The sequence below is a fragment of the Tupaia chinensis genome, unplaced genomic scaffold (assembly GCF_000334495.1).
Source record: "Tupaia chinensis unplaced genomic scaffold, TupChi_1.0 Scaffold144346_1, whole genome shotgun sequence".
Classification (NCBI taxonomy): Eukaryota; Metazoa; Chordata; class Mammalia; order Scandentia; family Tupaiidae; genus Tupaia; species Tupaia belangeri.
In genome coordinates this window covers 2,281,943-2,307,620 of record NW_006204205.1, presented here as the reverse complement: position 1 = coordinate 2,307,620, position 25,678 = coordinate 2,281,943, and the positions used below count along the sequence as shown (strand labels likewise).

The window sequence follows — 25,678 nt, the reverse complement described above, 5'->3', positions numbered from 1 at the left end:
CGCCCGCCCCCCACCCACCCCCCCCCCCCCACCTCTCCCCCTGCCACTCCCACCAGAATGTGGTACAGGAGAGAACCCCCCACCCTCAACAGAGATGGGGGATCTGGACACCTCTCCATGAACGGTAGGCAGAGCAGGCCTGCACTCACCCTCCCCTCAGACACAGGTCTTGGGGAGTGGCTACCTGTCTCAACGGAGACCATCACACCATCACGGTGCAGCTGTTAGGGACCTTCCTGAACTGGAAGTTCTCATGAGAACCCCTCCCAGGTCAGAGGACAGGACACCACCATAGACCACCTCCTGACCCTGGAGTGTTTGATCCAACCACCTAACTCCTACACTCTGTAGGTTGCATACTCCAGCTTGGTCCTCGATAACGAGGCTGGCCTCCAGACTCCTCCTGGGCCACCTTTCCAGGGCTGCATTTGGGCCCCAAGAGCTACTGCATCCCCAGGCTTTCCAGGCAGGCTGTGCAAGTCCTGCTAGGAGCTGAGAGATTTGCTGGCCTTGTTAGGGATGCATTTGGGTCCAGAGGGTTACTTCCACCCGCAGGTGTTACAGAATCTGCTCTATAAATCAGGAAGGACTCCACACACCAGATGCCAAAAAATCAACACAGATACACAAAATATGAGAAAAGAGTAACCAGGAAAGATCCTCCACAGTCATCCTAACCTACTCAGGTGAGCCCTTAAAGAGGTTTCTGGAAGAAATTCAAAATGTTAGTGATTCAACATTTTTCTGGCGTTCAAGATGGAGGGACCACATCTGGCACTGACAGTGGCTCCAAACTGTGCAAGGACCTCCCTGCTACAACTAGAAATATAACTGTAAGGCCAGAAAGTGCCGTGGTGGTTAAGGCAGCTGGACTCTCGCATGGCTGACCACGGTTTGAGTCCTGGACCTGGCAGCTTGCTTTCCCAATTTCCTTCTCTCTGTCTCTCTCTGTTCAACGTAAAAAAATAAAGTAAAACTGGGACCAGCAGTTAGCATAATGGCTATGTCGCTGGACTCCCATGTAGTCGACCATGGTTCGCGTCCCAGACCCCACGGCAGGGGCATGTGCGTGCGTGCCCAAGATCCCGAGAGGAGAATGGAGAAGGGATTGCAGCATGGCCATCCCCCCTGGGGGGTGATTTCTCGCTTTCTCTCTCTCTGTCTGTCTGTCTGGTGAGCACACGCGCCCTATAGCAAAAAAAAAAAAAAAAACCTCTAAAAAAAAAAGTAAAATAGTGACAAAGAATAAATTAATAATTATTTTAAAAATAAATGTAACTATAATATACTTATATAGTATAGTTATAATATATTCTTCCAAAACTATGTGAGCCTGAAAGCGGACTCCAAGCAGCCTAATAAGAACACAGCCTAGTTTCAGCGTTGTGGAAAGCCTAAGTGGAGAGCAGAATGGTGAGATACATGTCTTTTTTTTTTTTTTAAGAATTATTTATTTTATTTACCATTATTTTTTAATTTGCTCCAGGGCACGAATGCTCACTAGAGGGAGACAGAAAGTGAGAAAGCAAGCCACCAAGACCAGTATTCAAACCACAATCAGCCATGTGGGAGTCCAGAGCCTAAACTGCTGGCCCCAATTCACGTCGTCTCAAGCTGCTACGTTAATGATCCTTTTTACGCAGCCAGAGAAAACTAGCAAAACGTAATTCGTGCACACACACAGCAAAAGAATGAAGAATAAATCTAAACAAATGCTGTTTATTTTCATATTTATGAATAAAGACAACAGAATGGGGATGAGGTTTCAATATTTTATTCAAGTTTTATTTTAAGTGATGTTAATTACAGCATTTGAAGGGGAGGATCTAATTCCACACAAAATGGAAGACTCTAAAATGTATCCATTGAACTGCTAAAAAATAAATTGTGTGGTGAGAATACAACAGAAGTCAAATTTGGATTCCGAGTGCTGTCACCATGTGATTACAACCACACAGACTCTTCCCAGCTTGCAGCTGGAGCTCCTGGAAGCTATCGCATACTCTGGTGCAAGGGCAAAAAAACCACAACACAAGAAGGAATTAAGTCCTGAATTATTGGCTTCATCACATACACCCCCTCCACCCCAAAATGGCACAAAAGAAACAGCTACCACACCCAGCAGACTACTTTGGTGTAAAGAGAGTGATGATGGAGTGGGGTGGAAATAGGTCATAAAGATCTGTCTAAAAAAGTCCCTTTCAGAGGAGTCTGTACACACCATCAAGCAAATGAGCCTCTCATCAATTAAGGTTAGGAAACTAAGGTTCAATTCTCAGGAGGTCACAATATCATTCGTTTACTCAATAGGAACTTACAAAGTGCCTACATAGTATCAACTTCCACTTGCAGCCATTTCTAGATTTAAAAAAAAACAAAACACAACACCTGGCATCTCTAGAAGGGCCACCATGATCCCCCCCTGCCCATGCCTATAGCTGAAATGACCTTTTTTTGGAATTGGGTCTCTTCTGTACCTCTAAAGGGTAACACCTTAAAGCTCAATCGTCTTTAACCTGGAGGTCTAACATGATATTTAGCAATACTTGCATCCCAGACATACGACATTAAAAGGTACACTAAATTCTGAAGGTAGCTATGCTGCAAAACAGTTTTAAAATTAAACGATTGTACAGTATTCATTTATGCTTGAAATTCCAGTCCTAGACCAAGCTTGTGGCCACCAGCGTTGACGTTCTTGCCGTCCAGCAGAGCTGAGAGAGTCAGTTTGATGCCTGTGGAGGGAAAAGCAAGGGAGAGAGATGAGGGCAGGAGGGAGAGAGAAGAGAAGAAAGGTGAACACGAACTTCAGAACCTGTACCGGCTGTTATCAGCAAAGGTCAAACCACGTGGCCCTGAGTTCTTGTTACTAACACCATCCAATCGACAGGTGTACAAGCATGAGCTTATGTTAATATAGCAGCCACAATCATCCCTCAGTCCCGAGAGAGAGCCTCCCCCAGCCCACTGCTGGGACCCCGCTTTCCTTTTCCCTCTCACTGCCCCCCTACAAGTTAGTCTCTCTACACTGGTACCATGCGAGAACTTCGGCAGTCATACCTTAAAATGAAACCCCAATTCTGAATCAGATGGAAGGTCACACATTCACACTCACGGTGTGCACACCTAATAGTGTGTGTGCACATACACACACATGCCCACAGTTGGTTTTCCCTGAAGTCATTTGAGCCAGATTGTAGCTTGTGATCTTAGATTTCCAGGGTTCAAACGTGCTATTATCTCCTGGAGCTTTAATATACCAAGGAACAGTCTGACGGACTATGCCGGAGAAACCTACAAACCACTTTTCCTACTTCTATGTCTTTTTTCCCTTCTTCTTCTGTCTGTTTACAATGGAGATGACTTATAGGCTACTGTCAAGAACCTCCTGAAAATTAAGTATCAAGAATTATGAAAAAATAAAAAATTAAACATAAAAAAAAAAGAATTATGTACATACTGGGAAGAAAAAGATACCCAAAAAATAATAATAATAATCAGAAATGTAATATATGGAGTCTTCACAAGCTCATGGTTGGCCCAGGCTGGTGAAGCAGTAGTAAAACTGAACTATGGGCCCGGCAGGTGGCATGGTGGTTAAAGGTGCTGGATTCCCACATGGCCGACTACGGTTCAAGTCCCGGACTTGATGGCTTGCTGTCTCGCTTTCTGTTTCTCTCTCTCTCTGTCTCTGTCTGGTCAAATGAGAAAATAATAACAAGGGGAATTAAATAAATAATTCTTTAAAAAAAAAAAAAAGAAAGAAAGGAAGAAACTGAACTATGGTGCTGGAAGCCATGGCCAGCTGCAGGTGTGGATCCCCAGGTCGGCTTCGAAAGACACTCAGCACCTGTGTGCATGCCAAGAGCCTGAGAAGCTGGAGGGCCAGGGCGTAAGGAGGGCAGCATGCCAGGACGCTGTCGAAGACACTGCTCTCTCTCCCTCTCTCTCTCATGTGCTACCATGAATAAGACAAATCTTTTAAAAAGCTTATGGAAAACGCATATGATAAAAAAAAAATCCATGAATTACAAAAACCTTCTGTACCAAAGTTTATACTTTAATTCTATTTTTTCAACAAATCTCAAGAAGCCACTTCTAGGCCATGGCCTTTTATTCTTTCTGCTAACTTCTTCCATCCTTCACATGTTTGATGACGACTCCGTACTCCCTCATAAACATTTCATTGTGAGTCCTCATACACAGCCACTCACAATGTTCTACACAGGCATTTTACAAGCAAACACATAAATCAGCAAACCAGCACCACGGTGTTCGTAAAACAAAAACGGATTTCACACAGTCCGCACATACCTGGCTTTAGGGTCTGAGTGTATCCTAGGCCTATCAGACTGGAGTTGTTCACTTTAGCCTAGGCAGGGAAGAGACAAGACAGACAAGGTTAGTTAGTGTTTTATGTTTCCAGTGCCAAGAATCAGAGCATTTTAACGAATTAAGTCTGAACTTCGAAATCAAAGTATCTTTTGTCATGACCTTGTTTATGAAGCTCATTAAGGTCAACATGAAATACGCCAAATTGAGTTGCACATTTTCCTGCTCAGATGGTATTTTGAGATCTGACATCCATCCTAAGGGACTGCAGGGAGAAGGAAGGCCTCCCTTCTAGGTGTTTCTTTTCACTCTTACTGTCCACATAATGAGGCCTCCTTTCCCCTGCATGTAAGTGCCTAACATTAAGGGAGACAAATTCAGTCCCAGTTCAGGAGAATTAAAATAAGAGTCCACATGAACCAGATAACGTAACGGTTACATGGCTGGACTCCCACGTAAGTCAACCACGGTTCAAGTCCTGAACTTGGTGACTTGAAACTACACCGGGCGTGTATGTGTGTGTGCCCAAAATTCCAAGAGGACAATGGAGGAAAAGGGATTGCAGTGTGGCCATCCCCCTCTGCCCCCCAGAGAGGTGATTTCTCGCTTTCTGTCTCTGTCTCTCCAGAGAGCGCACACACCCTATAGCAAAAATCTCTCTATAAAAAAAAAAAAAAGGGGAAGCCAGCAGGTGGCATATGCAGGTGGCATGGTGGTGAAGGTGCTGGATTCCCACATGGCTGTCCACAGTTCAAGTCCTGGACCTGATGGCTTGCTTTCTCACTTTCTTTCTCTCTGTCTCTCTCTGGTGAGTGCATGTGCCCTATAGCAAAATTTCTAAAATAATAATAATGATAAATAATTCTAAAAAAAAAAATAGGAGTCTGTAAATTACACAAGCTAGTACAGAAACCATTCTGCAAAGGCAAGGCTTCCTCAGTCCACCACCCAAAAAGAGGAAGCTTACAGTGCCCTGACAAGAGAAATGAGCCCAACAGGACTGTTTAAAAACTGTGAAGTCGGCAACCCAAGGGCTCATGACGAATGCTACAGAGTCTGCAAGGTGAGATGCCAAATGACCACCGATTTCTTAGTACATAGTTTCTTCATATATGAGTATGACAATTAATTAATGAGATTAATTTCTTAATATTAACTAGGAACTAAGAAAAAGAATAAAAAAATGAGGGAGGAAACACTTAAAACCTGGCCTGTTTTTGGGCCAGTTGGTCACAGAGGTTAAGGTGGCAGGATCCCACACAGGTGACTGCACTGTTTGAGTCCCAGAGCCAGCAGCTTGAAAAACATATCAGGTGCATGTATGTATATGCCAAAAATTCCAAAAGAAGAAAAGGAGAAGAAATTGAGGTGTGACCATCTCCCAGGAGGGGATGCTTTCTCTTACTCTTTCTCCCTGGTGAACACATACACTCTCTAGCAAAGTGGGGGAAAAAAAAACACAGGGGACCAGCATAATGGTTACATCGCTGGATTCCCATGTAGTTGACCACAATTTGAGTCCTGGACCCAGTGACAAAACTCACACCGGGTGCGTGTGCATACATGTCCAAAATCCCAAGAGGAGAATGGAGAAGGGATTGTGCCATGGCCATCTCCTCCAGGGAGTGACTTCTCGCTTTCGGTTTCTCTCTCTCTGTCTCTCTGGTGAGTGCACATGCCCTATAACAAAATTCTCTCTTTAAAAAAAAAAAAAAAGCAAAACAAACAAACAAACAAAAACCCTCTGTTTGAAGGTACCCACTTTTAGTCTGTTATGAATAAGGACTGGTGAAAGGAAGAGGCTTAGCAGCAAGCCGGTCTGGGTCAAATCCAGGCCTCAACACTTTACCTACTGTGCCTCTAGACAAGTTACTCAACCTCTCTAAGCTTCCAGTTCCTCTTTTGTTAAAACAAGAATCCTTTTGCCTTAAATATCGATCTCAAATGAGATTCAATACAAAAATCTACACGTAGAAGGCTTCGCACAGTGCCTAGCTCTCATAGTACATATTATCACCTCTGGGCCCACTTGGAACTCCAGAATGAAAACAATCTCAAAACCAAAGCATGGAATCCTGGAGGATCCCAACCTAAGAAGCAGGTGGGCTGTGATGGGGTGATTCCCTGGGTACCCACCGAGAAACAGGCGTCGGGGTCGATCTGATACTTGGCTGCTATTCCAAAGCGCGTGTTACTGTTTCCTGCTGTCCAGGCGAGGTTGACGGCAGTCTCCAACTTTTTGTTCACCTTCTGGTAAATGGAGCCACCAAACTCTGTCCCATCATTCCTGCAAAGAAACGGCACAGGTGCTGAGCTGCCCATGGAGGTGAGCCGTAGCTAGGCCAAAGCTAACCAAGACTCCGGGAAGACAGGGATGCAGGACATGGACAGAACTGGTCACTGGTACAGAGAAGGCCAGGAGTCCACCAAATTCCACAAAACAGGTAGTAAATTACAGATGTCTAATGGGACAGACATCAGAGTCAAGAGGTTCAGAAGACGTGAAAAGTGATTTCCACCATCACCGGGCTCACCCCGAGGCGGTCCTGGTCAACTCCTCAAGTTGCATGGAACTTGAAGTTTGCTCCCAGATATAAAAGCAGCAGCAACTAGTGAACTGGGATTCTGAGTAGTTTCTTTTCTGCTGCTAACGTTAATATTTTTACAAATAAGACCAGCAGTTAGCGTAATGACTATGTCGCTGGACTCCCATGTAGTCAACTGAGGTTCAAGTCCCAGACCCAGTGGCTTAAACTCATGCAGAGCAAGTGTGCATGCATGCCCAAGATCCCCCAAGAGGAGAATGGAGGAGAAGGGACTGTGGCGTGGCCACCCGCCCACCCGGGAGGTGATTTCTCGCTTTCTGTCTCTCTGTCTCTCTCTTTCTGGAGAGTGCATGCGCCATTTAGCAAAAACCTCTCAAAAAAAAAAAAAATTGGATACATGTGTGTGTGCATACCAAAAATTCCAAGGGAAGACTGGAGGAGAAGGGACTACAGAGTGGTCATTCCCCCTGGGGGTGATTTCTCACTCCCCCCCGACCCTCTCTGGTGGGTGCATACACTCTATGGTAAAAGCAAAGATAAAACAAGCAGCTTATTAATAATAGCAGATTTTTAAGTGGCTCTGGTATGATATTGAAGTGGAAAAATTTTCTTGGGCTTAAGTGTGTTTTTTTAAAATAGTTGTATTTTTCAGGAGCCAGCAGGTGGCACAGTGGTTAAGGCACTAGAAGCCCACACTGTTCAAGTCCTGGACCTGGCAGCTTGCTTTCTCACTTTCCCTCTCTCTCTCTCTCTGTCTCTCTCTGGTGAGCACATGTGTCCTATAGGAAATTAAAATAATAATAATGGGACCAGCAGATGGCATAATGGTTACATTCCTGGACTCCCACATTGCCGACTGTGGTCAAGTCTCACACTTGGTGGCTTGAAACTCACACCAGGCACATGTGCGTGCGTGCCCCAAATCCTGAGAGGATACTGGAGAAGGGATTGTAGCAAGGCTAGTTTCCCACAGGGGGCAATTTCTTGCTCTCTGGCTAGTGCATGCACCAATAGCAAAAATCTCTCTTAAAAAATAATAATAAATAAATAAAAATAAAAAAGGCTTATTTTTCAGAATATCCTAAAACCAAGAAAGTAAAACTCAGCTATCTGAAGCTTGAAGAACCTCTGTTACACATCTGGGTCTCTGCAAGCGCCAGGGTGACCCAGCTGGACTGTCAGCTGCCACCGTGCCAGTAACAAAAATAAATTATGTACACTTGAAACATATTAAAAATGTTGAAGTTCAGGGATGTGAGGGCAACAGCCAGCAGTCACTGTTCCTTCTAGAATTAGTGCCAGTTTCCAGCTCCAAACCAAGAAAGCACTGCCCATCCCAGCCAGGATTCTACATTAAAAACTAATTACACACTTGTGATATTTTTCCTGTGACCTTTCTTGTGTTACCTTTTAAAAGTTCACATTACACTGCCTCTTGCTGGTGTACACGTACAGATTCATGGAACCACTGGTCCCAACAATTCTCTCACCCCAAACTCCTATGTGGCTATGCTGTAGTCATGCACTCCCTGTCCCATGGCACCTACTGGTCTGCTCATCCCTCTAATCTCCCTATGACTTTTGAAATTGTTTCTTTTTTTAAAAAAGAATTATATTATTTAACTATATTTATTTATTTTTATTTAGCCAGACAGGTACATAAAAAGAGAGACAAAGCGAGAAAGGAAGTCACCAGGTTCAGGACATAAACCATGGTCGGCCACATGAGAGTCCAGTGCCTTTAACCACCATGCCACCTGCCAGACCCATGACTTTTTAAGTTTTAAAAGACTTGAAATGTTTGGGCCAGCTAATGATGCAGTAGTTAAAGCAGCTAGATCACAAACGGCCAACAGCAGAGGTCAAGTCCTGGACCCATGCCTACAGAAACACCCCAAGCACGTGTGCATGTGTGCCTGAAATCCCCAGAGGAGAATGGAGAAGGGACTGCATGGCTGTCTCTCCTTTCTCACTTTTCCTCTCTTTCTCTCCAGCCAGGAGTGTACGTGCTCTTTAGCAAATTCTTTAAGAAGACTTGACGTTTTTAATTGATGATAAAAATTCCTCCAAAGATTTTTACTAGAAAACAGTATTAGTTTATACACCTAATATCATTTACTTAAGTTTAAGAAGTAACTTCTTTAGTGACCTCTAGTGGAAAAAAATAAACTTAGCAAAGTTGTACCCAACTTGTGTCACAGGTTAATTCCTCAAGGAATTATGGATGAAATTTTTGGTTCCCTTACCTCAAACCATCACCCGACTTCAACTCTCAAGTCTGATCATATGGTGCTCTCTCCAACCTAACCGTAATCTGTTCCCTTCATCATACTGTCAAGTAGTTAAGGAACTTTTAAATCTCCCACCCTAACAGAGAAGACACTGGGTATTTAACTGAGGTATGTATCTTTGTAATTTGCCTACCACGTTTACATTCCATTAAGGCAGAAAGAGAGCCCCACTATTCCCAGCCCTCCTAACCATCCCAAACCCCAGCCCCGTCTACCCATTTTGTTCACTGAAACGGAAAGGACCAGGAGGATCCAGAAAACTGCAGGGGAAGTTTCACCCTTTGGACTGACCTGACACCCAGCCCCCGTTACAGTCAATCCTCATTCTGTTTGTGCCAGTCCCAATATGTTGTGAAATATAATAGAAAGAGCCTAAGATGCTTCAGGAAGTGGGAGGTGGGCAACAGAAAAACACTAGCGGCCATTTGACTCAGATGATGCCAATGAAGTCACGTTACTGTGATTTAAAGACGAAGGATGAGAAACGACCGCCTACCACACACAGTGGGACCCCACACGTACACTTACACGTTAGTGTGAAGCTGGAATTCATCGGTCTTGTAGCCCACCGCGAAGTTGCTCTGGGTCACTCGGGACTTGGCGGTCTCAAAATTCATCTGGTAGCCGGCCAGCCAGCCCTCGTAGCCCAGCACCAGAGCTCCCCGGATGGAAGGCCCGGCAATGTCGAAATCCACGTCACAGCCCAGGTTGATGTGCTCCCGCTTGTAGCCTGTCTTGATTTTAGCATTTTTTTTCCTGAAGGAAAAGAAACAGCATTTCAATCAGAAGCAGACTGAAATGACACATGGTTGGATCCCCTTGGGTCCTTAATACAACCATGCCAAGAAATGTAGTTTCTGCTGTGTTTTTGCTATGAGGCAGATGCACTTGCCAGAGAGAAAGAGAGAATAAGAAAGTGAAAAATCACACACCCCCATCCCCAGAGGGGTGGCCACACTGCAATCCCTTTTCTTCCATTCTCCTCTGAGGATCTTGGGCACGCACATACATATGCCCAGAGTGATCTTCAAGCTGCAGGATCCAGGTCTCAAACTGTGGAATCAACCATGTGGGATCCAGTGCCTTAGCCACCATGCCACCTGGTGGCCCCATATAGATTTTCTTAAGTCCAGTTTAAATAGGAGGGCTGGTGTGGGATGAAGTCAGGGCTGGTTCTCCCCTGAGCAGCTGCTGTACTACATGGGTGGGACGCAGCCTCTCTCCAACTGGAATCCACCGGCAGAAATGCCACAATAACAGAGGAGGAACGCAGGCAGGAAAGGCTGAAAACAAGTGCTAAGTCATCCTCTTTTCCTGTCTTCTCCCTGTGCTTCATGCGGAAGCCCACGCAGGCATTTACTGGGTAGCGACACCATGGAATTACAAAACAGATGCATCTCTGCTATTTTCCAAACCTGTGGGAAAAATATATCTCTTTTATGAAGGCAGCTACCCAAAGGGTTATCTAAAAAGGAAATGGTTCTCTTCTTACTTTGTGACTCATCCACTGAGTAAAGAAACAAACACCAGATCCCTTCGGAGTGAACGCAGTGGTGTGATGGCTTTGATTCCATGTTCATGGGCCCCCCACGAGCACACCTTTCAGAGAGCTGGGCAGTGATGTGGAACCAGGGCTCTGCAGTCATGGGGCCAGGACGTCCTGCCTGACTGAGCCGATGCCCCAGGTCTCGCCTAGTGCTCCCATTCGCGACTCCACGACCAGTTCAGTGCCCCAACTGGCTGCTCCTCGAAACCCAACATCCTCAAAGGGCGAGCAGTGTCACCCGTAAGCACAAACGTCACCATGTCTTTCAGAGTAAATATGGGGGGCCAGGTGGTGGCGCAGCAGTGACGTTCTATACACCCAACCCACATGGTTAGGTGTGGGCCCGCAGCTGGAGGCCTCCTAATGTGGGGGATGCGCAAGTCCACGCTCCATCGCTGGCTGAGTATGGGGCTGAAAAATGGCATGAAACACCTGCTGGGGGGGCCTTTTCTCTGTCTCATTCAGTCAAGGAAGGAAAGTAAATTTGAAAAAAAAAAAAAAAAAAGTAAACACTGGAAAACAGGACAACAGCTAGTTAATAAAATGTGGAGTATGCTCACCTGTTTCAGTCAGTCAGTTACAAAATGGACACCTCCGTGGCTAGCTGCTGTCTGAGACAGCACAAGAGATCCAGGCTCCCCTGTGACCCAGGCCCCCCATGGGGCTCACGGCCCTCAGCACCATACAGCCCTGTCTACACAGCAGACTTGGGAGCATTAAATACCATTCCATGGGACCAGAAGTTGGAGAATGGCTATGTCTCTGGACTCCCATGTAGCTGACCACGGTTCAAGTCCCAGACCGGGTGGCTTAAACTCACACCGGGCGCATGCGTGCCCAAGATTCCAGGAGGAGAATGAAGGAGAAGGGATTGCGGCATGGTCATCCCCACTGGGGGGTGATTTCTTGCTTTCTGTCTCTCTGTCTCTGTCTTTCTGGTGAACACACGCACCCTATAGCAAAAACCTCTCAAAAGAACAAAAACAAAAACCATTCCCTTCTAAAAGGAACCCAATGCTCCTTGAAGAAATGGCCAGGGTCTAGGGCAGAAAATGTACAAGGTGAACCTGAACATCTATCAGACTCACTGAGGTGGGGGCCAAAAAGGACTTAAGAGTTAACCTGGGGGCCAAAAGGTGGCGTGGTAGTTAAAGTGCCAGACTCCCACATGGCTGACTGTGGTTCAAGTCCCAGACCTGGCAGTTTGCTTTCTCACTCTTTCTCTCCCTCTCTCTCTCTCTGTCTCTCTCTGCTCAAACTGAATAATAATAATAAATACAAAAATGTTTTTTTTTTTTTAAAAAAAAAAGGCTAACCAGAAGAGGCTCCCAAGGGCTTCAAAGGTGGGGCAAGGTGGGCATATGTAAGAATAAAATTAGCGATGGACTAAAACCCATCAAATATGTTTAAGATATGAATTCATGACACTGAAAAGACACTTACACTTGTCATCTTTAGGAACTACAGAACCAACTCATTATACAGCATACGCCACCCTTCCTATGCTAACTGTACCTCTCAAGGTAACCAAAGAGTTGATGAGAAGTTTCTCTTGAAATATGACAGCTAATACATGAAGAAAGAATTACAAAAGTGGAATTATTGGGCATGGCAGATAGCATAGGTTACAGCACTGGACTCCCACATGGCAGACCGCAGTTCAAGTCCTCAAACCAGTGGCTTGAAAAACCATACCAGGCACGTGTTCATGCATGCCCAAAATCCCAGGAAGAGAATGAAGAAAAAGGGACTGCAGCACAGCCATCCCCCGAGGGGGGTCACTTTTCACTTCCCCTCTGTCTCTGTTTCTGGCGAGCATATACGCTCTATGGCAAAATAAAATTTTAAAAAACCTTAAAAGAAAAAAAATGGTGGAATTTTTACCCTGTAACCCCTCATGAGCTACTTGCTCATGAATGGTTCTAACAGCAGCGTATGGAGACAAAACGGGGCTTTCTACATACACCCCACTGGAAGCACATGGCACCATTTATATTTTAGCCCCCTCTGTAAAGTGAATTCAGAGAAAATACAGGGGTGGGGGAAGGAGTTAAACAATACCCCAAAAATAAACAGTAAAATCCAATCTTTATGCAACTCTACAGGACAAAGGATCTAATTTCAAGAAATAAATGGCAAAGAGAGAAAGAGAGAGAAGAGGGCCAGCCCTGTAGCACGGTGATGAAGCACTCACATTGGGAGCCAGGGCCAAATGGCCAACCGCAGTTCAATCTCACCAGCTTAAAAACCATGCTGGGCGCACGTGTGTTTGTGTATGTGTGTGCGTGCACCCAAGACCTAGATGGGATGGCCCCCGTGGCTAGCTGCTGTCTGAGACAGCACAAGAGATCCAGGCTCCCCTGTGACCCAGGCCCCCCATGGGGCTCACGGCCCTCAGCACCATACAGCCCTGTCTACACAGCAGACTTGGGAGCATTAAATACCATTCCATGGGACCAGAAGTTGGAGAATGGCTATGTCTCTGGACTCCCATGTAGCTGACCACGGTTCAAGTCCCAGACCGGGTGGCTTAAACTCACACCGGGCGCATGCGTGCCCAAGATTCCAGGAGGAGAATGAAGGAGAAGGGATTGCGGCATGGTCATCCCCACTGGGGGGTGATTTCTTGCTTTCTGTCTCTCTGTCTCTGTCTTTCTGGTGAACACACGCACCCTATAGCAAAAACCTCTCAAAAGAACAAAAACAAAAACCATTCCCTTCTAAAAGGAACCCAATGCTCCTTGAAGAAATGGCCAGGGTCTAGGGCAGAAAATGTACAAGGTGAACCTGAACATCTATCAGACTCACTGAGGTGGGGGCCAAAAAGGACTTAAGAGTTAACCTGGGGGCCAAAAGGTGGCGTGGTAGTTAAAGTGCCAGACTCCCACATGGCTGACTGTGGTTCAAGTCCCAGACCTGGCAGTTTGCTTTCTCACTCTTTCTCTCCCTCTCTCTCTCTCTGTCTCTCTCTGCTCAAACTGAATAATAATAATAAATACAAAAATGTTTTTTTTTTTTTAAAAAAAAAGGCTAACCAGAAGAGGCTCCCAAGGGCTTCAAAGGTGGGGCAAGGTGGGCATATGTAAGAATAAAATTAGCGATGGACTAAAACCCATCAAATATGTTTAAGATATGAATTCATGACACTGAAAAGACACTTACACTTGTCATCTTTAGGAACTACAGAACCAACTCATTATACAGCATACGCCACCCTTCCTATGCTAACTGTACCTCTCAAGGTAACCAAAGAGTTGATGAGAAGTTTCTCTTGAAATATGACAGCTAATACATGAAGAAAGAATTACAAAAGTGGAATTATTGGGCATGGCAGATAGCATAGGTTACAGCACTGGACTCCCACATGGCAGACCGCAGTTCAAGTCCTCAAACCAGTGGCTTGAAAAACCATACCAGGCACGTGTTCATGCATGCCCAAAATCCCAGGAAGAGAATGAAGAAAAAGGGACTGCAGCACAGCCATCCCCCGAGGGGGGTCACTTTTCACTTCCCCTCTGTCTCTGTTTCTGGCGAGCATATACGCTCTATGGCAAAATAAAATTTTAAAAAACCTTAAAAGAAAAAAAATGGTGGAATTTTTACCCTGTAACCCCTCATGAGCTACTTGCTCATGAATGGTTCTAACAGCAGCGTATGGAGACAAAACGGGGCTTTCTACATACACCCCACTGGAAGCACATGGCACCATTTATATTTTAGCCCCCTCTGTAAAGTGAATTCAGAGAAAATACAGGGGTGGGGGAAGGAGTTAAACAATACCCCAAAAATAAACAGTAAAATCCAATCTTTATGCAACTCTACAGGACAAAGGATCTAATTTCAAGAAATAAATGGCAAAGAGAGAAAGAGAGAGAAGAGGGCCAGCCCTGTAGCACGGTGATGAAGCACTCACATTGGGAGCCAGGGCCAAATGGCCAACCGCAGTTCAATCTCACCAGCTTAAAAACCATGCTGGGCGCACGTGTGTTTGTGTATGTGTGTGCGTGCACCCAAGACCTAGATGGGATGGAAAAGTGGAGGGAAAAGGTTGTGGCATGACCATGCCCCCAGGCAGTGCTCTTTCTCCTCTGGCAATTAAGAAAAAGGAAAAAGAGTAAAAAAAAAGAAAATCTGAAAATTAAGATATTTCAGGGCCATATGAATCAGTTTTTCCAATCTTATAATTTCTAATTCTCTAAAAAAATCATGAAACAATTTGCAGACTAGACATTTGAAATATTAAAGAATTATGATTAACTTTAATTTAATTTAATTTCTTTCTTTACTTATTTACCAATTTGCTATGTGGCATGTGCGTTCACCAGAGAGAGAAGGAAAGCAAGAAAGCAAGCTGCCAAGTCCAGGACTCAAACTGCAGTCAGTCATGTGCAAGTCCAGCGTCCTAACCACCACACCACCTGCTAGCCCCGTGACTGACTTTTTCAATGTCATAATGATACCAGTTATTCTCCTTTAAAAAGGAATCTTACCAGGACCAGCAGATAGTACAGTGGTTACATTGCTGGATTCCCACATAGTCAACTATGGTTCAAGTCCCGGACCCGGTGGCTTAAAACACATCAGGCACTTGTGTGTGCATGCCCAAAATCCTGAGAGGAGAATGGAGAAGGGAATGCAGCATGGCCATCCCTCCTGGGGGGTGATTTCTCACTGTCTATCTTTCTCTGTCTCTCTGGAGAGCGTGCTCTATAGCAAAAATCTCTCTTAGAGAAAATTTTAAAAATTTACCACTTAAAGGCACACACTAACATATTTACAAATGAAATTATGTGATGTTCATTACTTAAAATAACACGGGAGGAGGAGAGCTCTATTTATGGTTCTATAAATAAACCATGATTGGCCATGTGTTGGTAATTATTAAAGCGTGGTGACAGGAACACAATGAAAACTTAACGTATTTTGTGTATATTTGTATAAGATTTTCCATAGCAAAAATAATAATAATAATAATAAATAAGCTTAAATATTCCAAGTTCTCAATGAGACAAGAATTCTAGAGGTCACGGTTGAAAATAAAGCAAACACTCTTCCCAAATGACAATGAAACTTGCACCTTGAGACCTCGATTTTGTTCAGGGCTTTGGTACATTTTGGCGACCTTTGAAGAGAAAGAGTGACAACCAAACAAACTGTCTCTCCATAAGAGAAACTCAGAATAAACCTACCCTAGTTTGCCTGATCTTTCAGAGAAGGAGCGGGGTTTTGGCCACATATCCAAGTGGCCCCAAGCTGGGAAGAATGGTTACTGATGAGACAGCTGGTGAGAAGCTGGCCTTTAGAAAGAGATCAAGAAACGAAAAAAACAGGAATCTTGGGGGCAGCAGGTGGCGTGATGATTAAGGCCCTGGACTCCCACGTGAACGACCATAGTTTTTTATTATTATTATTAACTTTATTATTTATTTATTTGTTTATTTATTTTGATTTGACCAGAGAGGGACAGAGCAAAAGAGAGAGAGAGGGAAACTGAGAAAGCAAGCCACCAGGTCCAGGACTCAAACCACGGTCGGCCATGTGGGAGTCCAGTGCCCTTAACCACTATGCCACCTGCCAGCCCCACATAGTTTTAAGTCCTCAACCGAGGAGCTTACTTTCTTGCTTTCTCTCTTTCTTTCTCTCTCTGGTGAGCTCAAATGCCCTGTAGCAAATTTTAAGTAATAATAATAAATAAATAAAATTAAATAAGTAATCCTTTTTTTGAGAGAGAGAGATTTTTGCTATAGGGTATGTGTGCTTGCCAGAGAGACAGAGAGACAGAAAGTGAGAAATCACCCCCCCCCCTCAGAGGGATAGCCACACTGCAATCCCTTCTCCTCCATTCTCCTCTCAGGATCTTAGGCATGCACAGATGCCCGGCATTAGTTGTAAGTTGCTATGTCCAGGACTCGAACCGTGGTCAACTACATGGGAGTCCAGCAATGTAAACATTACGCCATCTGATGTTAATTCTTAAAAAAAAAAAAAAAAATTAGGAATCTTATAATCCCCTGATAAAAAGCTGTTGCTGGACTGGTCTTGTAGCAGAGCAGTTAAACACTGTGCATAGAAAGCTGGATCCCACGTGGCTAACTGCAGTTTGAATCCCAGCCCTAGTGGCTTGAAAAACACACATGTGCATGCCCCATATCCTAACAGGACAGAGAAATGGAGGAAAAGGGATTGCAGCATGACTGTGCCCCACTGGGGTGCTTTCTCTCTCTCTGGTGAGCACACACATGCCTTCTAGCTAAAACTAAATAAAATAAAACTCTGCTGCTCACCACCAAGTCCAGCGCCTGTGCAAGGCCTCTGACCACAGGTGCACACCAGTTTACACAGGGCCTCCACACACCGTCTCTGTGGGTTCTTGCCCAGGATCTCTAAGGGAAGAAGCAACGCTGGGGCTAAGGCTTCTCTAGGTCTCTGCTCTAGTTTTTCTTTCAGTTTGCTATAGGGCCTATGTGCTCACTGGAGAGAGACAGAGACAAAGAGTGAGAGATCACTCCCCAGGAAGATGGCCACGCCGCAATCCCTTCTCCTCCATTCTCCTCTCAGGATTTTTGGTGCACACATGTGCCAGACATGATTCTCCAGCCACCAGGTCTGGGACTCAAACCACACAGCTGGTCATGTGGGAGCCAACACCTTAACCTCCACGCCACCCGCTGGCCCAGTCTCTACTCTCTCTAATGCAACACAGCACATTTGTGGAGTCGTTTCTCTTTCAGATGCCGCAGTATTTTTAAAAAACCATTTAAATAGTGGTGCTAATTTGACGAGCATCAGAAAGAGGCATGGCTCTGATCTGTGGTTAATGAGCTGGGTTTATCTGTGGCAGATACTCAGTGTGGGCACTGGCCATACATAATGTCTGCAAAGTTATGAGGACTGTGCAAGGCCTCTGACCACAGGTGCACAACCAGGTGTGCCCTACATCTGGGAGCAGGTGCTTTCCCAGGCTGCAGCCCTCAGTCTTCTGGAAGGCCAGCTTTCACTGACAGTCTCCAGCAAGAGCTCTCAGAACCTTCCTCAAATATCCGGCAGCCATATGTGCACCTAGCACCCACAGTCTTAAGTTGCTGAACACTATTCTTCAGTATAAGAACTGGGGCTCCTTGGAGAAATGCATAATAGCAGGACTGAGAAAGAGCCAGTGTTAGATGAGTGTGGAGGCCCAGACTACTGGCATAATCAGTAGCAAACTGAGCTGCGGTAGCCACAGGGCCAACTGTGGGTTCAGATCCCAGGTCTGTCTGAAAGCATGGCAGGCGTGTGCATGGACACCCAAGATCCTAATGAGCTGGAAGGTTTAGGGACAGGGGTTGTGATATAGGACCCTATCATGGGTGCTCTTCTCTCTCTCTCTCATACATGTGTGTGTGTGCGTGTATGTGTGTGTGTATATGTGTGTGTGTGTATATATATGTATTTTTTTTAAGGTACAGCAAAGCAGGAGTTTTTTAAAGGAGAGGGAATGAAAAACAGAGCTCCCAAGAAGGGAGGGTTCCCAGAAAATGGGTTGTCAAGGGAGAACTGTGGTGAGGGGCTTTTACTTGGGACAGGAAGGGTTTTGTCTGGACTTGGTCTAGGTGGAACTTGGGCACGCATTCCCCTCATGGATACACGTTTATATTCTATCATAAATAATTTTTTTTTTTTAACAGAGATTTTTTGCTATAGGTCATGTGCCCTCACTGGAGAGACAGAGAGACAAAAAGCGAGAAATCACCCCCCCGGTGGGGATGGCCACACTGCAATCCCTTCTCCATTTTCCTCTCAGAATATTTTGGTCATGGATGCACACATGCCCAGCATGAGTTTCAAGTTGCCAGGGCCAGGACTTGAACCACAGTTGGCCATGTGGGAGTCCAGCAACATAACCATTACGCCATCTGCTGTTCCCAAATAAAATTTATTTTTAAAGATGAACCTGGTATATCTTCTGAAGTCAGGAATAAAGATGTGCTAAAAAAAAGGAAGAAAAAAGATGTAGGGGCCCAGCGGGTGGCGTGGAGGTTAAAGTGCTGGATCCCACATGGCTGACTGCATGGTTCGAGGCCCAGACCCAGTGGCTTGAAAATCAACTGGGCATGTGTGGACACATGCCCAAAATCCTGAGAGAAGAATGGAGGATAAGGGACTGCAGTGTGGCCATCCCTGCAGGGTGATGACTTCTCACTTTTTCTCTTTAACTCTGGTGAGCACACATAAACTAGAGCAAAACCTGAAGAAAAAAAAAGAAAGATGTAGATTTGTCAAAAGCACACAAACAGATCCAGCAGGTGGGGTAGTGGTTAAGGTGCTGGATCCCCCATGGTTGACTGCAGTTCAAGTCCTACACCTAGCAGCTTTCACCCTGGGTACAAGTGTGTGTGTGCCTAGAATCCCAGGAGAATGGAAAAGAAGGGATTTTGACATGGCCACTCCCCCGCAAGGAATGATTTCTCACTTCCCCTTTCACTATCTCTCTCTGGCAAGCACATGAGCCCTATAGCAAGAACCTTAAAAAAAAAAAAAGGCACTCAGATGTCAACTTGAAAGAGACTTATTAAACACCAAGAGAAAAAACAAATAAATAAAATAAAATAAAAGTAAAAATAAATACCAAGAGAAAATCAGTAGCTTTCTGGTAAAGAGACCTGGCTGACACCTCTTACACCATGTGGTCAGAGTTAGCATCACCAGTAATGAGACATGTTGACATATGTTCAGCCTGACTTCATGCACTGAGGACACGACACAGCATCGCGTCCATGGCTGCCAAAAACATATCACTTGAGGGACCAGCAGGTGGCGTGGTGGTTAAGGTGCTGGACTCAGGGCCGACTGCAGTTTGAATCCTGGATGATGGCTTGCTTTCTCACCTTCCCTCTCTCTCTTTCTCTCTATAGTGAGCACACATGCCCAATAGCAAAAACTGAAAAATAATAATAATTTTTTTAATGTAATTTGAATTTAATCATGAGGAAACATCACATTTCAATTGAGGGACTGGCAGGTGGCGTAGTGGTTAAAGGCACTGGACTCCCACATGGCCAACCATTGTTCAAGTCTCAGACCTGGTGGCTTGCTTTCTCACTTCCTCTCTCTCTCTCTCTGATCAAACTGGAAAATAATAATGACAATAATAATGAATAAAGTTAAATAAAATAATTCTTTTTAAAAATTTCAAATTGAAGGACATTCTACAAAATACTTGGGAGCCACTGGTGTCATGGTGGTTAAGGTGGCTGAATACCACATGGCCAGCTGCATGGTTGAGTCTCAGACTTGGTAGCTTAAAAAACACACTGAGTGCATGTGAGTACAAACCCAAAATCCCAAGAGGAAAACAAAGGAGAAGGAATTGTGGCCTGGCCACCCAGCCCAGGGCGTGATTTCTCACTTTCCCTCTGTCTTTCTCTCTCCAATGAGCACAGAGGCCCTATGGCAAAAACTTAAGGAAAAAAAAAAAAACCTGGCCACTCTTTGAAGGCATCGAGGTCATGAAAAACAAAGACTGAGAATATGTCCCAGATAAAGGAGAAAAAAGGGGATGACAACTAAACACAATGAAGGGTCCCAAAAAGAATCCCAGAACAATGGATTGGCTAAGAGCATGAGATCGATACACATTTGCTGGTTCTGGAAGTGGTAGTTATAGAAGAGACTAATATTAGCAGCAGCTGGGTGAGGGATCTAAGGGAACTCGACATATCTGGCCTTGTGCGTGTACGTGTTTGTGTAGTGTTTTAAACGGAGTCTTGCCATGTCAAGGTCTTCCTGCCACACCTTCCCAACCCCAGGGAGCCATGACGACACGTGTGCACCGCCATGACTGGCTTTTCAGGCAGGCCAAGCAGCCAAACCCAGGCCTCCCATGCGGCCTCAGCCTGCCCAGCAGCAGCATCTGGTTCATGCTGCCACAGTGGGGACTTTCTGTAAGGATAACATTACTCCTAAATAAAAAGTTTAATTTAAAAAGCTTTTTTACATACAGTACTACGGAGCCTGGCAACCTTTCTGCAAACCTCCCAGGCAGCAAATTCAGGCACGTGGGCATGTCCTTCAGCCCCTTGTCCTATCAAAAGGCCTTTCTGGACAACTCTGTCCTGATACCAGGGGAGGATGCCCAGGGGAAGTGAGCAAACAAGAAGCCAATGCTCCTAGCGGAAGAAAGTAGAGCACAGAGGAAAATAAGAGTAAACCGCTCCTGGCCAATAGTCTTCAGCTCACCCATAACCAGGTTATAAAAGTTCTCCAGAGGGTAGAGCCCTGCCTGCCAGATACTTATGGTCACTGAACACCTGCCAGAGGGACTGAACTTCGTAGATCCCCCCATTATAAACATTTGTTGGAGGGGAAAAAAAAGAAGGGAGAGAAGAAAACACAGAATGACAAAAAAAAATGTCATTTCCATGCCACTGAGCTGCACACCTGAAGATGATTCAGGGCCAGCTCCACGGTGCAGCAGTAAGGTGCTACTCAAGAGAAACTGGGTACCAATCAGCTTGAGGCAGGCAGGCATGTTCCCAGGACCTGACAGGCTGGAGAACAGAGGGGGCTCACAGCCTCAGCAGCCCCCAGGGAGGCACCTCTCTCACTCTCTCATGCATGCACACATGCGCTCTATTCATGAGTAAGGAACAAAAAATATGGGTGAGATGGTAAATGTATACATGTGTTTTACTATAATGTTTAAAAACTTAAAATGGGGGGCCAGCAGGTGGCATGGCAGGTAAGGCACTGGACACCCAGATGACTGATCATGGTTTGAGTTCAGGACCCGGCAGCTTGCTTTCTCACTTTCCCTTTCTCTCTCTGGTCAAATTAAAAATAACAATAAGAAATACAACAAAATATGTAATTCTTTAAAAAAATACTTAACACTGGTGGGACCAGCAGATGGCATAACAGTTATGTTGCTGAACTCCCACATGGCTGACTGCGGTTCGAGTCTCAGACCTGGTGTCTTGAAACTCACACCAGGTGCATGTGCATGTGTACCCAAAATCCTGAGAGGAGAATGGAGGCGTGGCCAACCCTCCTGGGGGTGATTTCTCGTTTTTTCTCTCTCTGGTGAGCACACGTTCCTTACAGCAAAAAACTCCCTTAAAAAAAAAAAAAAAAAAAAGACTTAAAACTGAAAGGCAGTGTACACCCTTGATTCCGTCATCAGGAGAAGCAAAACAACCTTCTATGGATTTAGAAGACCCACCTCTCTGAGTGGAAAAATACAAAGAATGTCATCTAGAAAGGAAGGATTCTTTCCAGTCACTTTGAAAGCACCAGGAGCGGGGACGGACCGACATGCTCTCTTGCCTCCTGATATGCCAACAACCAGCAAGCCTAACCTCTTCGTGGCCAGAGCCCTCATGCTCTCAGTGTCTCTAAGCAGGAAGCCAGGAGGGTGGCCTTCCCTGCCTGAGAAATGAGGCTGACAACAGTGAACAGTTAGCCCCTGCTTCCAAATGTCACCTGCTGCCCTTTGGCCTCAGCCACTTATTAGCAGCAGCTGAAGCCACGTGAAAGGGAACATTACTGGACCAAAATCCTGCAGCCTCCATGGCTGAGGCCAGAGAACACGAGCAGTACAGAATCTTCCTATAACATAAACACTGCTACACGCTGGTCTGAACCTTCCATTCCGAAGGGAGCCCTGGGATAGTAACCACAGCCTGGGCCTCCTCGCATCTCCACATGAGAATAGGGCCGAGCACAGGAAGTGCTCAGAAACATTTGTTGAGCCAGCAGGCTATGGATGTTAAGGTGGCTAGATCCCACACGGTCGACTTCGAAGTCTGAAATTCCAAGAGGAGAATGGAGGAGAAGGGCTTGCAGTGTGGTCATCCCCTCTGGCGGGTGATTCCTCTCTCTTTCTCTCTCTCTCTGTTGGGTGAGCATGTGTATCTCATAGAAAAACTAAAATTGTTGAGTAAATACCATTTCTGAAATAAGAAGTGCTGGGTACAACACAGTTCATTAAGGGATGGATGGTAATGTGTCCTGGGCCAAATCAGCTGGAGGCTGTCTTTCAGGTGATGTCAGTTTCGTCCCCAAAACCCTTTGTCACAAAGGACTTCCAGAGCCTGCAACATCACAGAACGTCCTTGTGGAGAAAACAGATGGGAATCTTACCCCGTGTTAGGTGAGAAGGAGGAGTCGAAGGTCAGCTTCAGTCCACGCGCGAGCTGGCCAGAAGAGAAATGTGCGACAGGTTAGCGGCAGGCAGGCCGGCAGAGGGCATCAACGACACCGAGTCTCCTCCCAGATGGCCAGTACCTGGTCTTCCACGGTGATCTCGGTGCCTAGCGTGTTGTCGGTGTTCCACTTCTCCGTAAACGTCAGGCCGTACTCGGTCCACCTGTACTTGGTTTCCAGACTGCCCGTCACTTTGGTGGTCTCAGTGTTGGCTGAGCCTGAGCTGGTAAATTCCTTGGAAGGAGAGCGAGAGTCACAGCCTGCCCCGGCACAACCACATCAGCCCGCCCCTACACGGCCTACGTGCCTTCATGCAAGAGGTGAGATCCGGAGTGGGTGAGGACAGAACTAATTCTACACGACAACTGGATACAGCGCAGGTGGGGGTAAGGAGCCTGCTGCTTAAAGGAACGGTGTGGGGGATTCTTTGTCGAGAGACAGCTTCCTTCCTCCCCTACAACTCCTCAGTCTGCACAGGAAGCAGCCCCCAAACCACCATCCTGGCTCCAGCCTCGCACAATAAAAAAGCATTGAACTAGAGCTGCTGACAGAGCAGAATTCTACCCAAAACCTCTTCCTCCCAACAATTACTGCCTGCACAATCACAAAAGGAATACTAAGGTTTTGTTTCTTGGGGGTTTTTTTGTCTTTTTTTAAATGATTATGTGGTTGACAGGCCAGCCTTGCAGCCCAATGGTGAAGGGAGCCAGAGCTCACACAGCCAACCACAGTTCAAATCCTGGCACCAGCACCCTGAAAACACACCAGATATACATGTGCGTGTGTGCCCGAAATCCCAACAGGATGGAAAAATGGAAGAAAAGGGATGACTGTGTGACCATGCCCCACGAGGGGCTGCTTTCTTCTTTCCTTTGTCTCTCTCTGGCCAGCACACATGCTCTCTGGCAATTAAAAAAAAAATCATGTGTGTGTGAATGTATGTATGTGTATACATGTATCTATACACACACGTGGCTGAACACTGGGAAATATTAAAATTAGAAATATAAGAAACATGGGAGCCAGCAGGTGGCATGGTGATTAAGGTGCTGGACACCCCCACATGGCCGACCATGGTTTGAGTCCCAGACCTGGTGGCTTGCTTTCTCACTTTCCCTCTCTCTCTATCTGGTCAAATGAAAATAAATAAATGAATAAATAAAATTAAATGAAATAATTTTAAAAAGAAAAAAAGGAACATAAGAAATATGAAGGCTTGTCCCTACTTTCTTACGACTATTCACAACTAACGAACTGGAGGGTCTATTGGCCTGGACTAGACCAAAGCCTGTCACAGAGAGGATTCGATGTGACAACCACAAACTGCTACCGTCAGAAACAGTGCCTCCCTCTGGGCCGGCTAGCCAGGACAAAGCAATTATTTGTTGATCTACCTGTGCTCCAGTGGGTCGGACAACTTACCAATCCATTCTCAGACTTTGTTTTCAAATCAAGCTTTATTAGGCCAAATCCTACAGAAAGAAGACGATAACTGTTAATAGGTTCAACAGCTCACTCGAGAACAGCCTCCCTGTCTCCCTCACGGCTATTTCAAAATGCTTTTTCAAAGGAAGCAGGCTCTGGCCTCGAGAGGGGTGCCCTCTCTGTGGCTGCCCGGCTCTGTGGGCCCAGCTGCATAGAACAGGGCAGACAGAATGGGCACAGGCCCCACCTGGGCCCCACCTGTGCTCCCGGAGAGGTCCGAGAAGGTGCCTGACAGCTGGCAGAGGCAGTCACTGGCCTTGTGGGCACACGCTTAAGGACGGGCTAAATTTAGAAGCCACGCTGCACTGCAGCAGCGGCGGTGGAGCCGTTCTAGCTGGGAAGAGAACAAGAGTGTCCGTACAGCGGCAGCAACCCCTACACCTGCTCCTGACACGGCGCACGACCGGCTCTGCTTCACTAGCTCCCCTTCTTCCCCGACAAGAAAGTTCTGAACAGCTGGCTAACCCAGCTCTCCCAACCACAGGGTGGGATTCCAAGCACGCCAAGCCAGCCTGGGTGCTGCCAGGCCCCTCGCAGGGCCCCCCGCAACACTCACCGTAGCCCTTGGTGAAGACATCCCTGGCAGGCTTGCCCAGATCGACGTACGTGGGAGGCACAGCCATCTTCTGCTACAATAAAAGAACCACCAGAGTAAAGACATCACTAATTAGGGAAATTAGTCTCCATCAGTAAAAATTATTAGATATAATTAACAACCAATAAAAACGACCCAGCACTAAGAGTTGATTCCTTACCCTCCCAGATGTGAGCCTGTGCTGTAACATGCTTTTCTTGTTCTTAATTTCTTTTTTATTCAACTCCATTTATCCATTTATTTATTTATTTACATTTGACCAGAGAAGGACCGAGTGAGAGAAAGTGAGAAAGTAAGCCGCCAGGTCCAGGACTCAAACCGGGGTCAGCCATGTGGGAGTCCAGCGCCCTTAACCACCACACCACCTGCTGGCCCCACCTGTGCTGTCACATCTTACTATCATTTTTGGCCAGAGGTTGAGACATCCCATAAGCCTTTGTTGACAGAGATCAGCCTGACTTTAGACGTCTTCTCGCCGTCCCCAGGACTAAGCACAGGCCCAGAACATAGGAGGAGTCAGTAAATATTTGCTGAATGAATTAAGTGTCAAAGACGCATTCCCACAAGCCAGCTACTTTATTGAATTGCAGAACACTTGCCAATAAAACATATCCTCTTACAAAAGGTCGGCTGTCACTAGCACATTAAACCTACGAAATAAAAATCAGAGCTTTTCATAGCATATTTGCCATATGGTTCC

At 45.8% G+C, this 25,678-nt stretch overlaps 1 protein-coding gene across 1 annotated transcript; it reads right to left on the bottom strand.

Annotated features, from left to right (window-relative positions):
- Positions 1–1,758: 1,758 nt before the first annotated feature.
- On the bottom strand, positions 1,759–25,012 carry VDAC1 (voltage dependent anion channel 1). The gene is made up of 8 exons (XM_027767640.1): positions 24,940–25,012; positions 24,321–24,370; positions 22,980–23,132; positions 22,836–22,888; positions 9,698–9,925; positions 6,469–6,619; positions 4,315–4,372; positions 1,759–2,735 (listed from the first exon to the last, which is right to left on the bottom strand). Exons 1-8 carry the CDS (start codon positions 25,004–25,006, stop codon positions 2,644–2,646), a joined length of 852 nt encoding a protein of 283 aa, XP_027623441.1. The 5' UTR covers positions 25,007–25,012; the 3' UTR covers positions 1,759–2,643.
- Between the last annotated feature and the right edge of the window lie 666 nt (positions 25,013–25,678).